The 18165-nt window shown below is 39.8% G+C and overlaps 1 protein-coding gene across 36 annotated transcripts in view; it reads right to left on the bottom strand.

Moving 5' to 3' along the window:
• The window catches only part of Nrxn1 (neurexin 1), a 1060789-nt gene that overhangs the window by 392443 nt on the left and 650181 nt on the right, over positions 1 to 18165 (bottom strand). For 2 of the 36 annotated variants that reach the window (XM_047522027.1, XM_047522029.1), the window contains exon 1: positions 10292 to 11188. The exons of the other annotated variants lie outside the window; for them this stretch is intronic. In XM_047522027.1, the coding sequence (XP_047377983.1) occupies positions 10292 to 10544 (253 nt within the window). In that variant the 5' untranslated portion in view covers positions 10545 to 11188. Of the gene's footprint in view, positions 1 to 10291; positions 11189 to 18165 lie in introns of those variants that run through there. 36 annotated transcript variants of the gene reach the window in all.

Genomic DNA, 18165 nt, shown 5'->3' with positions numbered 1-18165 from the left:
GTTTACAGTCTAATTTAAAAACTCAATAGAAATGAGTGGTGGAAAGGCTTAAATTCTTCACAAAGTCCTATGATACCAAGCATATATAGAGAAAACATGATTTGATCTTTAAAATCATCAAGACTTCTTAATTAAGAAAACATAATTAAAATTAAGATACTTAAAGTAGTTTATTGTCAGTCTTTTCTCTATATCCTGCCTTCAGACGATACAATTTTATTTAACCATTTACAGAAGGATTCCTTGCATCTCTAGAGAATATAATCACATAATCAGACTTATGGCAACTGTTCCCTTTTAATTGTAAATCATGGTTGCACTTGCAAATGAGACTATTATCACAGCAGATTATCAACTTGGTGGGGAATGTATTTGCCAACTAGAAGGAAAGTGGTTAATAAACATCTTAAATCAATCACTGCTTTACTCTCAATATGGTGGTGGCTATCCAGATTAATAGAGTAGTCAAACAAAAAAAGTGATGAGAAAGGAAGGCACAGAAAGGCTCTGGATGCCCTGTGTTGCTAAGAAGCATGAATCCTAACAACAAACTGGAAGATAAGGAAAAGGCAATAAACTTTCAGAGAAATGACTTGTTGGAAATTAGACAAGTAAATCTAGGCAGGCATCTTTAGTTGGTTCATTATGAACCACTGGTGATAAAAGCTAGAGGAGAAAACAAAATGCTCAATCAGTCCAGATAAATGATGTTTGTCGACAGGACAAATGTAGGAATTAAGAGTATGAACTTCCTGGTGAGTTGACTACAGTTGAAATCCAGTTCCCACGACTTCAGTTTTGTAGACTGGGTTATTTATTATCCTTGTTCTACCTTGATATTTTTAATGCATGAAATGGGAGATTATGAGTACCTATGTCAAGGAGTTGTGAGAATTAAATGACTTGATATTTTGTTCAGAATTTAGAACAGCACCTGATATATAACAGGCAATAAGTGATCATTCAAAAAGCGCATGACATAATTGACCATTTACTACCATTTTGCATAGCCCTAGTTTTTTCTCTATATAGTCTTTTTTTTACTGAGGATAATTAAAATAGTAAAGTACCCTTGCAATATTTAAGTCACTCCCTTACTATAAGCCCAAATCTGAATTCATTTCTTCTGTGAAGAAAATTAAAATTTTCATATATTTTATTAAAAAGAAAAGAAAAAGTCTAATGTTTAAAAATAAGATTACTGCAGCAAAATGTTTTATTACTGGCAAACACCAATAGACTATGTTGTATATATTAGGCATTACAAAGGCACCTGCACATCAATGCCTTGGGTACATACTAAAAAACAGGCTTTTGTTTAAAGATGTTCATCAGACACAGTATTGGACTTCTGATGACAGCATGATAACTTGCTGATAGGTAGCATCAAAACTTCTATACCTCACCTAGGACAAGTCCCAAGGAAAGGAATGAGTGGGGAAACCATTTACTATTTGCATATTTACCACGTCCAATTAACCACTTTGCTGACAGAGATTAATTTATTATTCATCTTATTCCATCATATATTAATACTTTGACAGTGGACATGAAAAATGACTGATGCAGCATATTGCAGTATCCAAAATTTTAAGTGTGGACTTCAAAGAAGTGTAGCTTAGTGTGTTGAGGAAAGCGTCTCTCTTACAACATTGAAAACAAGCTAGAAAGTGACCAACTTTCAATGACATATATGATCCAATATAACAAGATTTTCAGATATCAATATGAAACATAAAGGAAGTAGGCTGCTAAATAATGCCCTGCAAACCAAAGAGAAGTTTAGTTTCTACATACATTTCCCAGGCAAAAATTCTCATTGGTATTTAAATTATTCATCCTCAGTATTATTTTTCTGCACCAGATTGTAACACACTTGACCACTGAAAATGATAACTACACATAAATCAGAATAGATACATAGGGAAGAACTAAAGTCTTCATTACATTAACAAAGACAAAGACAAATCTGGTAAAATTTGAAAGTGAAGTTCATCAGGGAAACCACACACTTCTTGAAATGCTGCTTCAGGCTCAAATACAAGTGCAACTGGCTAGTGTGAGACCCTACAACACTGGGCCACCACATTGGTTTGAATGTGTTTCTTAGAACTGCACCATGATTGCTCATGGTGATGTGTTTTTATGTCCTGCAGCTATCCACACTTCAGATAATTCAGTTTTAATGTAAAATTAGAGATTTCAGAATCTAGAATTATCTGTTTTAAGAAACAATCAAAAATGCCACTTCTGTTTAGCAGCTCTCAATCTTGTAGTCATCTAGAAAAATATGGATGATGACCAGATGGTAACGGATGGACAAGACAGGCTGAAACACACAAATAGTTACAGGTGCTAATGTTACTCCAATAGCAGCCCAGATAATCAAAACAACAATGCCCAAGTGCTGCCCAAATCAGTAAATGTCACTGCTTTGTATTTCACCATACAAGGAAGTAATTCCAGTACATAGCTTGCTCATAAGCAGCATTAAAACCTCTGTACCTCATTTAGGACAAGTCCCAAGGAAAGAAATGAGTGGGAAAACCAAACACATTATTTACATATTTAACATGTTCAATTAACCACTTTGCTGATGGAGAATAATTTATTATTCATATTATTCCATTGCATGCAAATACTTTGACAGTAGACATGAAAAATGAAAAATGAAATGATATAGCACATTACGTATCCTTTTCAATGAACAAGTATGTTCCAATCTGGTGGAGAGAACTAAAGCACATTAAGAAGCAATGTCTTGCTGTTTGCTTAAAAGTTTTGTTTCTTTGTGGTTGCTAATTTTCAGATATATCAAAATACTTTTTCTCAGTAATGGTAGTTATTTGTTAAACAAATGAACATATAAAGTCCATTACCTTGCTTTAAAAAAAATAAGATCATACATTATATAAGACATATAAACTGGGGATCCCATAGCCTAAAAGAGTGCCTGCAAGATTCACCAAAGCCTTTAACTCCTAATACATACATAAACACAGACTTTGCAACTAAACTAAAGAAGCACCTTTCTGCTCAGTCTTGATTCCATTTCTTCGGCTTCATGGACAATAAGACCACACAATCAACACAGCAGCTTCTTCTCTGCTGGTACATTTGGTGATTAAAAGGAACTTTGTCCAGGAAGCATCATCTTTTAGTCATAAAGTTTTCAGTATAATTGTTATTATTTGACTGTGACATTCTTTATCAGTGAAGAGAGTATTTTAAGCTATGAAAATGGTTCTTATTTATCAATCCATTTGTACCTTACTATTTATTCATTGACTAAGTACAGCAATTCAACATTAGTTAAAACTTTTTCTACTGGGATGCATATATAAATTCATGAAATTCTTTGAATGCTTTCATCATAATGATGGAGGAGACAGAGATGCATCTTATGATTAGAACATTACACAATGTAGGCATGTATTGAAATATCACATGGTACCCCATATATATAGATGCATTCTTTATAATATCTATGTATATGTTGAAATATATATAAAGAGATTCTTCATGATTATATGAGTTAGCTCTGTTTATTTCTGGCTGATTTTATTCTTAACAGAAACAAATTTTTGAGAATCAAATTGGAAAGTGATCACACTAGGATAAAATTCAGGTCTTCTAAATTCAAATGCATTTTTTTTTTCAAAACTGTCTCTTACCATATTGTCATGGAAAAGGCAAAAGTACTATGGTTACTTAATAATTAAGTAGCCCTGGCAAAATCTCTATCTCTCTAAATCTGTTTCTTTGTCAGCAAAATGATGATCATAAGACCTGCCAGGGTTGCAATAATGATTAAATAAGACATTTTTCATAAAAGCACTGTGGAAATACACACTTAAAAGATAGTTGTTTTCACTCAGTTCTGTCAAAAGCTTGAGGGGATGCATTGTTATGTGATCGACACTGAAAAATCTTTAATTTTAGAATATTTTAAAAGGCTATCGCAAGTTTCTGTTGGAGGCATATTCTACAACCTACATAGACTACAAAGGGCTAGACAAAAAGATAAAAGGAAGTAAGTGTATCTCATATCTAATAGTAATTCTCAAGACCTCTGTTGAGAGGAAAACGCTAGGAAAAATGAACCCTGAGCCTGATCCCCGATACCATGGTCACTGTGTTCTGAAGTGACCCACTCTCTAAATAAGGATTAGGACAATTAGGTTGCTTAAGGAGCCTGAATTCTATCTTGACAAAAATATCTCCAGTTATAGTATGCCTAGAATCAATAAGGCTCCGGGAAAAGACAAGATGAGCATGAGAATTTTAAGAAATCCTTACGATCAAAGGAATCTTGCAACTGGAATGATCTTAGAGGTCTGCTGATGCAATTATTTGAAGAGAGTTAGACATTCAAGTGTATGATTGACAAAACAGTATAAAAAGTCATGCTCGATATTATTTTGATTAACATCTTAAAAAACTGAATTATGTTTTTCAAGGAGATACACAATGGTACTGTAGAAATGATAGCTGACTCTAGGGAGGGTTCGAGTAGAGGAAGGATGGTTTTCTCCACATGAACAAGATTCAATTATTGTGTTCTCAAAGACCAAGCCTTTAATCTCAGTTAATCACCTAACAAAGAACAACCTTCCATTATATGCTGTTCAGATGATAGATGATCCAGTATAGCCCTACCCCACTACTGGAGCAAAGGCTTATGGACAAGTATTTTAAATGAGGAGGAAAATGAATTAGAAGATATGGATTCTCTACCAACTCTGCTACTAATCTGTTGTGACCCTTGGAGGGTCAAGTTATTAAATCTGTGCTGCCACACTGATAAAATGAGAGGAATGTACTCATCAAATTATGGCCTAAAGAGAACTGATGTTCAAAGTGGTAACTAGATTCTGGAAGTCTCACAGTTAATAACTGACCAGAACTCAGGTCTCTTGATTTTAAGATCTGTAATTTCCACTATACACAGTTCCTCCGTGACATCTCTTTTAATTATTATTAGTTGTTTTTAAAAAACAAACCATTTAATTGGGACCTACTGTAGTCTGCACACTTTTCAAATTCTTGATCTCATGTATTCTTCACAGACATATAACTAATTATATTTTCATTTTATGGGTTAAGATAACATTCTCCGGGAAGATAAATACCTTAGTAAATCTGCACAATGATTGGCCAAATTTTCACACGGATATGTTCCTGAGAATTATCTTTGCTACACCAAGCTGCCTCAATTATTTATATATTAGTTTGAATTTAAATCAATGAATCACCCATCTTAAATAGATTTACTAAACAAGTCTTATCTCTTTTTGAGAAATAAGTTATATGTTTTCTTAGAAGAAATGTATGCAGCAACTTGAAAGAAAGCAATTGTGCAAAAAGCGCTTTCAGGAACATTAATATTAAAAATATTTAAATTTTAAATATTTAAATTTTAAATATTTAAATTTTATTAAAGGATAATAAAAAGTGATGTATATAAAATTCACCACTTTTGATGTTTTTATCAGATCATTTTATGTTGAATTCCAGATGACTAGTACATATACATAAACTTTGGTGAAGTTTTTTTGTTTGTTTTAATGTTTGCAGACAACCTGCTTTTAGGGAGAAGTTTTTGTTTATCTGTATCTTTAAGGATTAACTTTAATAATAACTTGAACTTTTAGAACTAAATGATGATTGGAGCTTGGCTATATTGGTTCCTCCTACTCATGCCTCCTCTGGCTCTTCATGGTAACTGATAGATAAACATAAAAACATGTGCATAGGAGATATATATACATATATATATATATATATATATATAAAACTAAATGAATGAATGCATAATTTAAGAAATAAATAACTAAAGTTTGGGGCAACCACAATCACTCTTGGAGTGCTAGGATCATTTGGATCATGAGTGTTTCAAGGTTTTTTTCTAGAAATATTATCAGATCATCTTTTTTAAAACAGCACTTAAGTGAGGTCAATTTCTGCTCAAAAAGCTAACAGAAGAAGTGTGGAACATCAATGCCTATTTGAGCAGAATAATCAGAGTCAAGACAATGTTTCTGGTCACACATAGGAATTAAACACCAGAATAGTTAAATTTTTCTTCAATGCAGAATATATTGTGAAAGGTTCTGCTAATCCTCTAGGTTGCTATCCCAGAGTCCAGAGATCTTCCTATCAACAATAATTCCCTGCCTCCAAGAAAAACAAGAGGACAACAAAAACTTCCTCAGCAGAATCAATGAAGTGACCTGTGGAACACCAGTAAGGTGGCACTGGCACTCATTACAGTGTGTATTATTGTTAATACACACTGGAAGCAAAACTCTGGTCCCAGATTCCTTGCAATGATTTCTACTCCAAGTGATCAGCCATTAAACCACATGGAGGACCCTCTCAGTTGTAGTTTAAAAACCTCTGAGCTCCTGAATTGCTCTGGGCTATGGCCATGTAGCTTTGATTCTCATTCCTCTTTGACTCTGATCAGAGATCTGGCTCCATTTTTTGGCCTATGTATGATATGCCTGAGTAGCCTTACAAGGAAAATACTATTCCCACTCCCTAAAAACCCACCACTCCCTTTCGAAGTTTACAGCGTGTACTGAAAGTGCCTCAGAAAGAATAATGCTGTAAATCCAAGATATAATCATAATTATCCTTATGTAACAGCATTGGACAACTTCAAATACAAACCACACTTTAAAAATCTGTTAACATTTGCTTCTAGAAAATCCCTTTTACTCTTTAATTGTATAAGTTCATCACAGCAATATAATTTCTGGAGCTCATATTTGTGGGAGAAAGGCTGGCACTGGTGTGCTCAGATCTAGGATGGCTTTCTCCTTCCTTTATCTCTTTAATTTTTGAGAGGCTCTAAGATAATTTTCTAAAGTATGCAGAGCACAGGTACCTAGGAAAGCCAGGAGCTGAGGTGGGAACCTGAGTATTGCGCTGACATCATTTCATGCTCCGCACATATGGTACATCACAAAAGCAGTACTGGCTGAGCACACGGGTCTATTCTGGACTTTTGTTGGCTTTCATTACAAGCAGCCTTGCTTTTTATCATTTGCAATCAGTTCTACATTTACTTAACTAGGAAAAAAATAATATTCTAAGGTAGTTTCACAATTTATGTTCTTAAACGCATGCAAAATAAAGTGGGCCCTGCAGTGTTCTCAAAACCTGCTTCTCATATATCTGCACTTTAAAAAAAAAAAAAACTCATCAAAATCTCTGCAACTGGGTCAGCTTGCACAAAGACGCTTGGGGTAGCCATGAGCTCCCTCTGCACCCTGCAAACCTTGTAAGTGACACCTCATAATAGTGTAAATGAAGCATAGCATGATGAGAAAATGAAGAAGAATGAACCTGGATAGTCAACCCAGCAGTTTTCAAAACATAGGAGACTCAATTTTATCCCCAAAAATATATCGCACACAATTTTTCTTTTACACTTCAATCATACACATGTATTCCCCATTAAGAAAAAAAAAATCTTGTGATTCTCAGAAATCCTAACACATTCAAACAGGCTTGTTCATTTGTTCATTTACACATATCTATTTGTGATAGTCTCAAATTTTGAAGTAAACCTCATTTTTACCTGTTCAGATTATCTGCTAGAGATTTATCATAGTGTCAGATACCTTTGTGCTTTCCTTTCACCCTCATCTATTAGGCTCAAACATTCTTTCCTTGTGAGCCCTTTGTCCCAATAATTAGCTAAATATGCAGGGAGGTTTATTGACCTAACAAATGCAACATCACCTCTTTCTTATTAGGTCCCTTGAAGCCATCACCCTGCTGGCCCTGTTCTCTGGCCCCTCCACACTCCCACCTCACCCTCATCTTTCCATCCCCAACCCTCAGAGGTTTATTTTCATTCTAATGTTCCTAGATTTGTTCTCTCCAGAGTTAATTCCCTCTTTTCAAGGGAGGGGAGGGATGAAGCATGAAAAATTCACACCTGGCTTTTATCTAATGGGGTTTGGCTCCTGACAGGCAAGTTTATTCTTCTGATTAAAAGAAAAGAGAAAAGAATCAGAAAGAGTGACAGTCTGTTTCAAATGAGTGAGTGTGAGGACGCTGGGGAATTGTACAAACAAATATGACCCTGGGATAGCACCTTCAAAGGAAAAAAGTTCTCAGATCCAAAAGAATAATACCAACTGCGACCCACACTCTGTTTTCTCCACTATCCTATTCTCTTTTTCAGTGACGGATGCGCCTGATTTTTCATTCACACGGAGATAACCACTGTATTCTGGAGGGAAAGAAATGTTTGCAAAGACCACCAGACGGCGCCTGCCGGGGGTAGAAGCTGCAGAGGGAAAGGGAAAGGAGTGCCTGACTCTGCCGCAGGGCCTCCTTGGTGTCTTCTCCCCATCTCCCAACCACTCTCCCCATTCAGCTGCCTAGTCCCTCTGCAGAGAGGCAGAGCCAAGAGAGGAGGGGTGGGGGGAGTTAATGTGCATTTGAGATTATTAGCCAAGTGCTTCCCACTGGTACAATTAGACGCACCCCTCCCCCTTGTCTACCCCCATCTGGCTCACTGCACCCACCCACCCACACTCTGTCTGCCCCTCCTGCTCCCTGGCTCTCCTCCCTCCACTCCTTCCTCCCACAGGACTTACACAGTTCTGCACAAAGGCAGGGCAGTGGTTGAGAACTGCATCCAGGTAAAGGGAGCAACAAGCTCCTAGAATACCGTGAGCGAGTGGTGACAGCATTAGAAACTCCTTACTATATTTTAGAAGGACTGACCCTCTGATAACTTGCAGCTAGGAAGCCCCGCTTCCGGGCATCACTCCTGTCTCCATATTAGCTATGCTTGAGAGAATTACTGGGAGAGAATTGAGGAAAGGAGCTAGGGAGCCAATTCCTACGACCCTCAGTGAAGTGATTTCTTTTTCTACTCCCAAAGGAGTTGTCAGAACAACTTGGCCTCTCTTTAGTTGGGTTATGCTTCTCATATCTAAACCACATTGCCCCAAGTAGAAGACTGTCCTGTGGAAGGGGGTCATCCTGGCAGCACCAGCAGCTGCTCAGGGAAGAGAAAAATACATGGAAGAGGGGCAAAGGATCCAGGGCTGAACCAAGGCTTAAAGGTGAATGGGCCCTGCAAAAAAAGATGGAAAAGGGACACAAGAAACTGTTCACAACTTTCACTCTGCTTTGTTAACGAGTGTATTTTACACTGAGTCGAAAAGAACGGTTGGGATTGGGGAAAGACTCACAAAAAACTCGTTGGATATTTTATTTTTGTCAATTCAGGGAATCTGAAATAAGCATTTACCCAAAGATGGGAGAAAACTGGTTCACCTTGTTGGTCACTATGGAGAAGGTACCGAGTAACCCTCCAAGGTGTTTCTCTACACTCTCCTCTTTACAAAGGACCCTCGGCTCTAACTTCTCTTCCTCCAGGCAGATGCCCAGGTTTAATCCAGACAGCCTTGACTTACTGACCCTCCTTGGAGAGAAAATATACTGAGGAAGGAGGAAGCAGGACCTCCTTATTACAGCAGCCTGCAGACAAGATCCTCAGGGAGATGGATTTGTGTAGCCAAGCCTCTCTCTGTTCCATTTAGAAAATAACTCAACCTAATCTCCAAGAAAAGATGTATATATGCATGCAGTGGGTGGAAGAAAGGCACTGTCCGGAAGTCCCCTCTGTACCTCCCGGTAGTGGCTGGCTAGCATTGAAGAGGGTGCCTCAGTTATCCTGATACCTTCTCCAATTAAGTGAAGAGTAGGGGTAGCACTGATTGGCCTCCTGTTGAGTGAGTCCCGGGACCGCTTCCCTCTGACTGTAGTCTGAGCTTACTTTGGAGGAATGTGCAGGCAGAAATCTCTCCATCCCCCGGACCAGGGAAGATGGGCAGGAGGTGGGGCAGCACACACAGCACAGACAAAAGGTTCTGCAGAGCCCTCTTCTCTCTGGCGCTCAAGTCCCTTGGCTGAGGGTGGCGCCCCATCTGGCCACTAAGTGACCTTCTGGCGAGTGACGCCCCCTTCCCTCGGGGCCAGCGGCCCGCCCTGGACTGATCCTTTAATAGGTGCCCACATCTCTCTTTCCGCACCTCTACAAGGAATGCCCCTCCCACCCTCTCCACAAACACCCGCGATGCCTTCCCCATCCCCTTCTATTGTCTTCAAAGAGATAAGTGGCTCCCACCAAACACACCCAAATGCACCTCCCTTTTCTCGAGCTCCCATTTCTCTGAGCCTTAGGGGCCCAGGAGCGAGTACAGGGTTGAAGGGGGAAAGCAAAGGGGTAACCCGTAAGAACTTGGCACCGCAGACCCACCGTGTCCGCCTCGCAAGGATGCCGGTGACCTGTAGATTGCAATAGGCACTGAATGATGCTTGCTGCTGCCATGGAAATGGTGGATGTGGTGCGCTCCCAAACTGGACGCCCCCCACGCCACTCCTAGGAGGCCGCTGAGGGTGAGCGGGACTATCCAGAGCAGGGCCAGGCGCCCCCCTGCGCCGCTGCCGCCGCTACCGCCACCCCCGGGCGAGCCCAGCTCGGCGCTGCACCGGAGCATCCTCTGGTACATGGCGGGGCACCCGCCGAGGGGCAGCCGCCGCGGGAGGCAAAGTTTGGGGCGCGAGGAGAGGAGAGGGCGCAGGGGAGCAGGCGCGCAGGGTGGGCTGCGGGGCCGGCCGCCTCACCGCGCCAGGGCACCCATCCTCTCCCTCCTTTGGACAGTCTTCTCGGGGTCCTGGAGTCTGCCGTGCCTTGCACCCCAAACAATCCGAAACATAGCCGAGGCGAATGCAGCTGGCTGGGGGCTTGTCCGGAAAGGCAGCCCCGGGGAACAGCAAGCGCGGAGAGGATGGCTGCTCCCAGATTTCCAGGGCTCCAGGTTCTCGAGAGATACTCCCAAAGAGTTTCGGGCGAGAGTGCGTGCCGGGGGGTGGGGAGCCGGGAAATTGTTTAAAGCTCCTCCCGGAGGGTCCTCACTTCTACATGACAGCCATCCACCACGAGTCCACTAGGTAAATCCATTTAGCATTGTGTGTGGGGACTGGGGAGGCCACTTCGCCGGCCCAACCTCCTTTCAAGGGAGCAGCAGACCCCATAGAATCGAGGCACCCCTTCCCTCCATTCAGCCCCGGCCGGCTCGCCCGCTCGCGCCAGCCTCCCCCGGGCAGCGCGCAGAGCAGCGGCGCGCATCGCCTGCTCCCGAGGCAATCTCCGCGTCCGCCGCCTCCTGACACTTACGCCCGGCGAGGGGTTCAGAGGGAAGAGTGCACCCTTATGAAGGAAGCCGGGCTCCAACAAGGGAAAGAGAGCTGAGGGAAAGAAGAAGCAGACGAAGGAGTGGGGAACTGAAAAAAAAAAAAAAAAAAAAAAAAAAAAGAAGGGAGGGAAAAGAAAGAAAAGAAAAAGAAAAGAAAAACCACACACGCTAGCGAAGCAAGGGGCTCTATGCAAATCTGCAGTCTCCAAACAGCAAATCACTGAAGCTCGGATGCAATGCAGAGGACGAGCCTAAGTAACGAGGGAGGCTGGTCTAGCTTCCCACAAAAATCGCCCTGCTTTGCCTCTCCCTCGCATTCTCCACACATCAAAGGGACACGTGTATGGCGCTGCGGGAAACACCTAAAAAGCAACTCTCCCTCCTCCGCCAGGTGATCCCTCCGTCTGAATTACAATGGCAAATGGCACCCTTCCCCTACCCCTATGGTTTAGATGTAACCAGTGTCTTGAGAGCTCTTAAAAGGGAAAGAATTCGGCTCTTTTTATTGGACCAAACTTATTCTACCAGGTGTTCAAACCCAAACTGCTAAATATGGCTTGACACCATCTACTCAAGCATCGATTCTAATGATCCGTTAATTACACACACGACTCATAACAAAGAGTCCTCCTTCCCACTACAATATTATAACTCATAGAAGGCAGTGAAAAGTTCAGGGGACCAAAACTCACAAGGAGGGAAAGGGGTGAGTAAATTTGGAAGCTGGAGAAGAGGTAGAAAGAGGGAGAATGGAAAGAAAGGAAGAAGAGGAAACAGCGGAGAGAGAAATGCTATGATTGAAATTGCTTGTATTTCGGTCAATAGATTTGAGATAGTTAAGAATTCCGAAGATCTCTATAGATACCCTGCTGTGATGATCTTTTCGACCTTTCTCTCATCTTGTCTCATAAGGAAAATAACTCAGGGAACTAAATTTATAACTCCGGAGTGCCCAAGGGAATTTATATTCTGTTGGTGAAACACAACATTTTAAACTAGAAGCTTGTGTGTCCTAGGTAAATGTCCAGTCAAGCTACCACACACCTCAGGGTAGAACTCAAGCAATGCAAGTGGATTGGGCAAGTCCGAATTCAGAATTGAGATGATGATTGAAACATTCCCCAGTACAAAATGATGAAATATCTAGTGACTGGATATTTTTGGTCTTTATATAAAGACAAAGCAAAAAAATTATGAGCACACACAACCTTTTCCAGGCTTCTTACAATCAAATATAAACAAATATAAAGTCCTACATTGAAAAAAAGAAAAAGAATTCTTGGAGGATTTGATTCAAATCAGCTACTCCTCTGAGTGGTCATTTGAACTTGTGTGCTTCTGCTTCTTACTATTCCCTTCCAAAAGCCAACCATGTCACTTTGATGACCACTATTTAAACAGTGCCCAGGTACCTCCAAATCAAATCTGGAACAATCCAACATATCACATTCTTGTCAAAAGCTTATTTGATTTTAGTAAATAATATTTCCTCAACAGTTCATTAATTGAAACTGTTTAGCCTTGTTAGAGAAGGTGTTTTAATCTTTTTTTAAAAAGGTATATTGCTGGGCATGGTGGCACGTGCCTATAATCCCACTGACTCAGGAGGCTGAGACAGGAGGAGCCCAAGTTTGAGGCTAGACTCAGCAACTTAGGGAGACTATCTCAACACACACACACACACACACACACACACACACACACAGGAAGGGCTGCAGATGTAGCTCAGTGGTGGAGTGACTTGGGGTTCAATCCCCAAGACTGCTACCAAAAAAAAAAAAAAAAAAAAGGCACATCTCTTACCCTCCTGCAGTAGCTCAGAGATCAATAGAACACAAATCCAGCATCTTCCACTGATTGCTGTTTGTGCCCTTGCCCCCAGGCCATTTCCTCTTCATTTTGGTATTGTTGTAATATATATATTTTCATCCACTAGTAAGAGTTGTGTTTATTTTTAAGATATCAAGTAGAGCTTCAAAAGGAGAATCATCTTCACAGTATGTTTTTAAGACTATCAGTCCCTATTCTGAGTTTGACATTTCACAGCGTGAGTGTAGAAAGAGCACTGGATTAGGAGTTAGGAGACCTGTGATGCATTGTTGGCACCATTTACTGCTTATGTCACATTAGTTACTTAGCCTCTCCCTGAGGCTCCACAGCTTCCGTTATAAAATAGTCATGTTCCCATCTTTCCTAACAATCCCATGGGGCAGGAAGGATATAATGCAATATTTAATGTTACCTTAAAAAATATCAAATGCTCCCTACAATTACGGCATCACATGTCTCCTCTCATATAGATATAGTGTATTTGAGCTGATTAGCATGCACAATACATTCGGGTTCTCTTCTGTCTGTAAGACGTGAAGTATCACATTGTTCACCAGTACCCTAATATATGGTGTTAATGTATACTTCCTTTCCCAACTAGGTGGCAGATTCCGGAGAGGGACAGGAATCAAGTCTTCATTTGTACTCCCTCTAGTGCCCAGCATATGTGAAACATAAGTTGATCTCAGTTCATACAGTCAATTCTCATTATTCTCAGTAGTGGTCTATAAAGTCACTGTGAACAATGAATTAGCAATATTGAACTATTGTTCCTAGGGAGAAATACAGGGTTAGGTTCCTGTGCTTCTCTGGTCACACATTTTGGTCAGCTGACTAATGTATAACTTTATTTTCTTTGTGTTCCAAGAGACCTTATTTAATGTATTGTGGCTTCATTAACATTAAAATCATGACCAGCAGCACTTTAGCTTATGCCTGGATGAAGTTTATCCAGCACGTGTTTTCTCTGTAAGGCACATCACAGTCTTCTTGCACTTACCAACATTAAGACAGCACTTCAGCATTATGCTTGGGTGCTATTTAAAACAGCAAAATCGCTAACAAAAAGCATAGAAATGTAAAAAGCATGGAAATAAATAAATAAACTGCAAATAGGGCACTTGTTTTCAGTGTGAGAGCGGAGACAAGAAGGCAGAGCATCACCTTGTTCAATCTCAGCTGGGAAGGTGTGTCAGGAACTCAACTTTTTCACCATTCTCTGCATGACTGCTAATGACTGCTGAAGTGCCACAGGTATTAATTTGGGGGTTATGAATAAATTTAAGTGAGGCGAGGAGGTGAATTCATATCTATGAATAAAGAAGATCAATTGTATTTGTTATTATCTTGAATACTGGAAAATGATGGGGAAGGGTCTTTGGACAATGATCTGTATAAATTTGAGTCCACATGAATAGAATAGGTATGGAAAGTTCTGGTGAACTTTTCCAGGAGAATGCAGTGGAGAAGAGGCTCGCCTCCTACTTTTTTTTTTTTTTTTTAAACTTACTGGTTCTTTTTAGTTCTACATGACAGTAGGGTCCATTTTGATATAATTATACAAGCATGGAATATAACTTACACTAATTAGGACCCCAGTTGTGTGGATGTACATGATTGTGAGCTTCACTGTGGTGTACACACATATGTACATAGGAAAGTTATATCAGATTAATTCCTCTGTCTTCCCCTTTCCCCTCCTGTCTTTTTCTGTCTGGGGCCTTGGGAGATAAAGGAAGGGTTAGGGAAAGGATAGGCTAGAAATCTTAGTTTCACTGAATTCTCAAGAGCTCAAGAAGAAATATTTATGGCTGCCTTGAAAGAAGAAATTGTAGCTTCAGTCTTTCAGGCAGATGTCTAGGGCACCTTCGCAAAACTTAGGAGGTTCTGGGGTGGCTGCAGTGCTGCTGGTGCTGCAATATTTGTTATAAATGGTAGTAATTTTAGGGAACAAGGAGCAATTCTCTGTCCAGATAGTGGAGAAAAGTTTTATGGCCCAACACATGCCTAATCTGGGTGAAGCAAATAAAACTTGTGTTTACTTTATAATTTGTGTCTCTTCAGCTGGTCAGTCCTTGAGTTTCAAATTTCATTGTCTAAGGGAAATTAAGGCAGCACCTGAAAAACTGCTGTTAAATGAGCCAACAATTTATTGGAGGAAACATAATATTAGGCTATCTGTAATTTACTCCAAACATTTCAGCTTAGACAATGGGATATGAATGTGTTGTTCTGTACTCCACAAGAATATGCAACTTCATCAGGATTTTTCTTCCTTTTTCTTGTATTTTCTTTCCTTTTCCTTTTACTTAAGAGGCAGAATATCTCCCTATGTTACTGAGACTGACCTCAAACACCTAAGCTCAGGTGATCATTCTGCCTCATACTCCTGAGCAATATAGGTGCACACCATACCCAGCTCTTCATCGGGAATTTATGTCCCATCATCTGAGCCAGAATGACAGAAGCCAGAGGTGGCTTCTAGGGGCTATCACCATCTCAGTTATGATGTGGTTTTGCTCATTAATTAGAATATATATTGGAAATAGGTTATCATTGGGGAAATTAAGGTCTTGTCAATGTTGGGAGGTTAAAATTGGTTTATTCTTATTGAAATCATTAATATGCATGATGTATAATTGGCCAAAACGATATGAGGTAGGTACTACTGTTAATCTCTAACAATTTATAGTCACCTAATTCTGAGAGAAGGTAAACTGGATGCTGTGACTGAAATCTTGTCATATTTACTTCAGGAAAAACTTTTTTTTTTGCAAGATAGTTTTCAAGCTCCTAAAAGAAAAAAAAAGTGCTAGAACTTCTTTAAGCCTCCAGAACAGGCTATAAAATTTTGTGCCTACTAATGGACAAATGTTTCTGGAGCAGAAGTTCATCTGATCTTGTATACATTGTCACCTGCACTGATGAAAACTCTTGAAGGAACAGATAACCCTTAGTTGCCTCTAACAACTGTGGCTATTTAGAACTACTTAGAAGAACCTACTAGTTTTGGGAACAAAACTGTCCAAAGTGAGTCACAGATGATGATTAATGACCCACAAGGACAAAGAGGTAGAATAGGTTGGACAAAGGTGTTAAGGATGGAAGATGGGTTTGCAAGTTGAGGGGTGAAACAAAAGGAACAGAGGGAGACAGAGGAGGGGAGTGGAAGGTGTAATTTGGGGAGAAATGGAATAATTTGAAGCAGACATTCAAATTGTTTTCTCATATTCCAGAATCATTCCTTCCATCTCAAGGAATAGAATAGTTGTCAGATGGACACTTTCAACCTTTTAATGTTTTTCCTTAGCTTAATTGAAAATCCTTACAGCTCAGTATTAAGCTTTTTAAATAGAAAGGTAGACACTAAAAGTAGCAGAGGGGAAGTATATTAAAACCCACAGGCAGCACTAATCTTTTAAAAATTAAAAATGAGGAGAGTGTCAGTCTTGCATTTTATATTTCTACTGATATCAGCATAAAGACAAGACAAGCAGACCCCACATATCCATCTACCTGTATTTCTGAGTTCCAACTGGGAGAGCGAAAGGGTAGAGACTCCGAAGAGGATTTGATCTGTGGAAGTTGTAAAGCTAAACCCCGATACTGTCCCCTCTCTGCGTTATTGTAGATCCCTAAGTATATACTGACAAAGGATCAGAAGGGTAAGAACATTGAGAGAGAGAAAAAAAAAATGCTAGAGCTAAAAGAATGCTCGAAGACATAGTGCAATCCCTTTATTATTCAGATGACAAACTCACATTACAGAAAAGTTGAGTTTATTTATGACATGGTTTTGACGTGTTTATGCATCTAGAAGTGCGCTTTCATCTCCCGCCACCCACAAAGCAGTCAGAGATATAGATTAGTGAATTCGGTCAATTTGGCTATTACTTAGAGCCTCCACACTGATATAAATCGAGGTGGGGACCCAATAGGAGCCAACATGATGTCCAATTCACTCACTTAATTAAAGCCTGGACATTCAGTTTGACTTGTAAAACATGAATCAATTTATTCAAGTCAAGGTTAGTTGTGTTTGGGGCTTGAGTATTTTATGATCTAGCCTTCTTTAGTCTTATTTAATAAACATGTGACATCATGCTAAAACATGGTGCCTAAAGCACCAAGGCAGAGTCACAGAGAGTCCACTATAATGGTGTCTTTAAGTATTGTGGGCATTACTTGGCATCGACCATCATTTATATGCCATTTTTCAATCACTGTCACTGTATATTATTTATTGTTATTGTTTTCAACAAACTGGTGTTGTTGACAAACTCTTCCACAGCTCCATTCTCTTTTAATGTGTGTTTCCTCAAGATAATAGAACTGCATGTAAAGTTTTGCTGTTATTACTGATGTGACATTGGGTTTAATGGTTCCTTGCCCCAGTTTCCTCATCTGTAAAATAATCAACTCCCTATATAATGGATTTAGAAGTTTCTAAGATATATTAAGTACTTCATAAATATGTTCTTATCCCTTATTCATATGTACACATTGTAGCTAGATGATAAAGGAATGAAAAAAATGAGTTGTGTTGTGGTTTTTAATTTAGCCATATTTTAAACTCTCCCTGCTCAGTCTACAGGAAAATTCACCCACCTCCTGGACAATTTATTAGTCCAGCCTCTGTTTGTCTACATCTGGGATGTTCAAAATTTAGTGTGCCAGGGAACTATTGGAAGGTCTGTTAAATCAGAGATCACTTTGCTTTCCATCCCCTTGATCTTTGGACACCCTCATAATTTACATTTCTAACAAGTTCCCAGAAGATGCTGAATTGCTAGCCCAGGGGAATAAGACTTTGAAAACCACTGCTCTGTCAGTATGTCAAGGTTCTTGACACAACTTTTGGTACTGAACATATGGTGAGCTACTCATTAAGTTACTTACCAATGACCTCACTTCCTTTTAGCTGATCCTATAAAACACCAGTCAAGACATTGTACCCTAAGCATATGCAATAGTGTCGTTCCCATTTCTCTCCCTTAGATTTAACTCTGAAGACTTCCAAAGGTCTATCACATAAACCTATTTGCCCTCATTTCCTACCACAAAACTGTTAATTCCCTTTATTCTAATTGGAAAAATCCTGTCT

Source organism: Sciurus carolinensis, chromosome 13, assembly GCF_902686445.1.
Source record: "Sciurus carolinensis chromosome 13, mSciCar1.2, whole genome shotgun sequence".
Classification (NCBI taxonomy): Eukaryota; Metazoa; Chordata; class Mammalia; order Rodentia; family Sciuridae; genus Sciurus; species Sciurus carolinensis.
The sequence above is the reverse complement of the archived record's forward strand: the minus strand, read 5'-3'. Positions and strand labels throughout refer to the sequence as shown.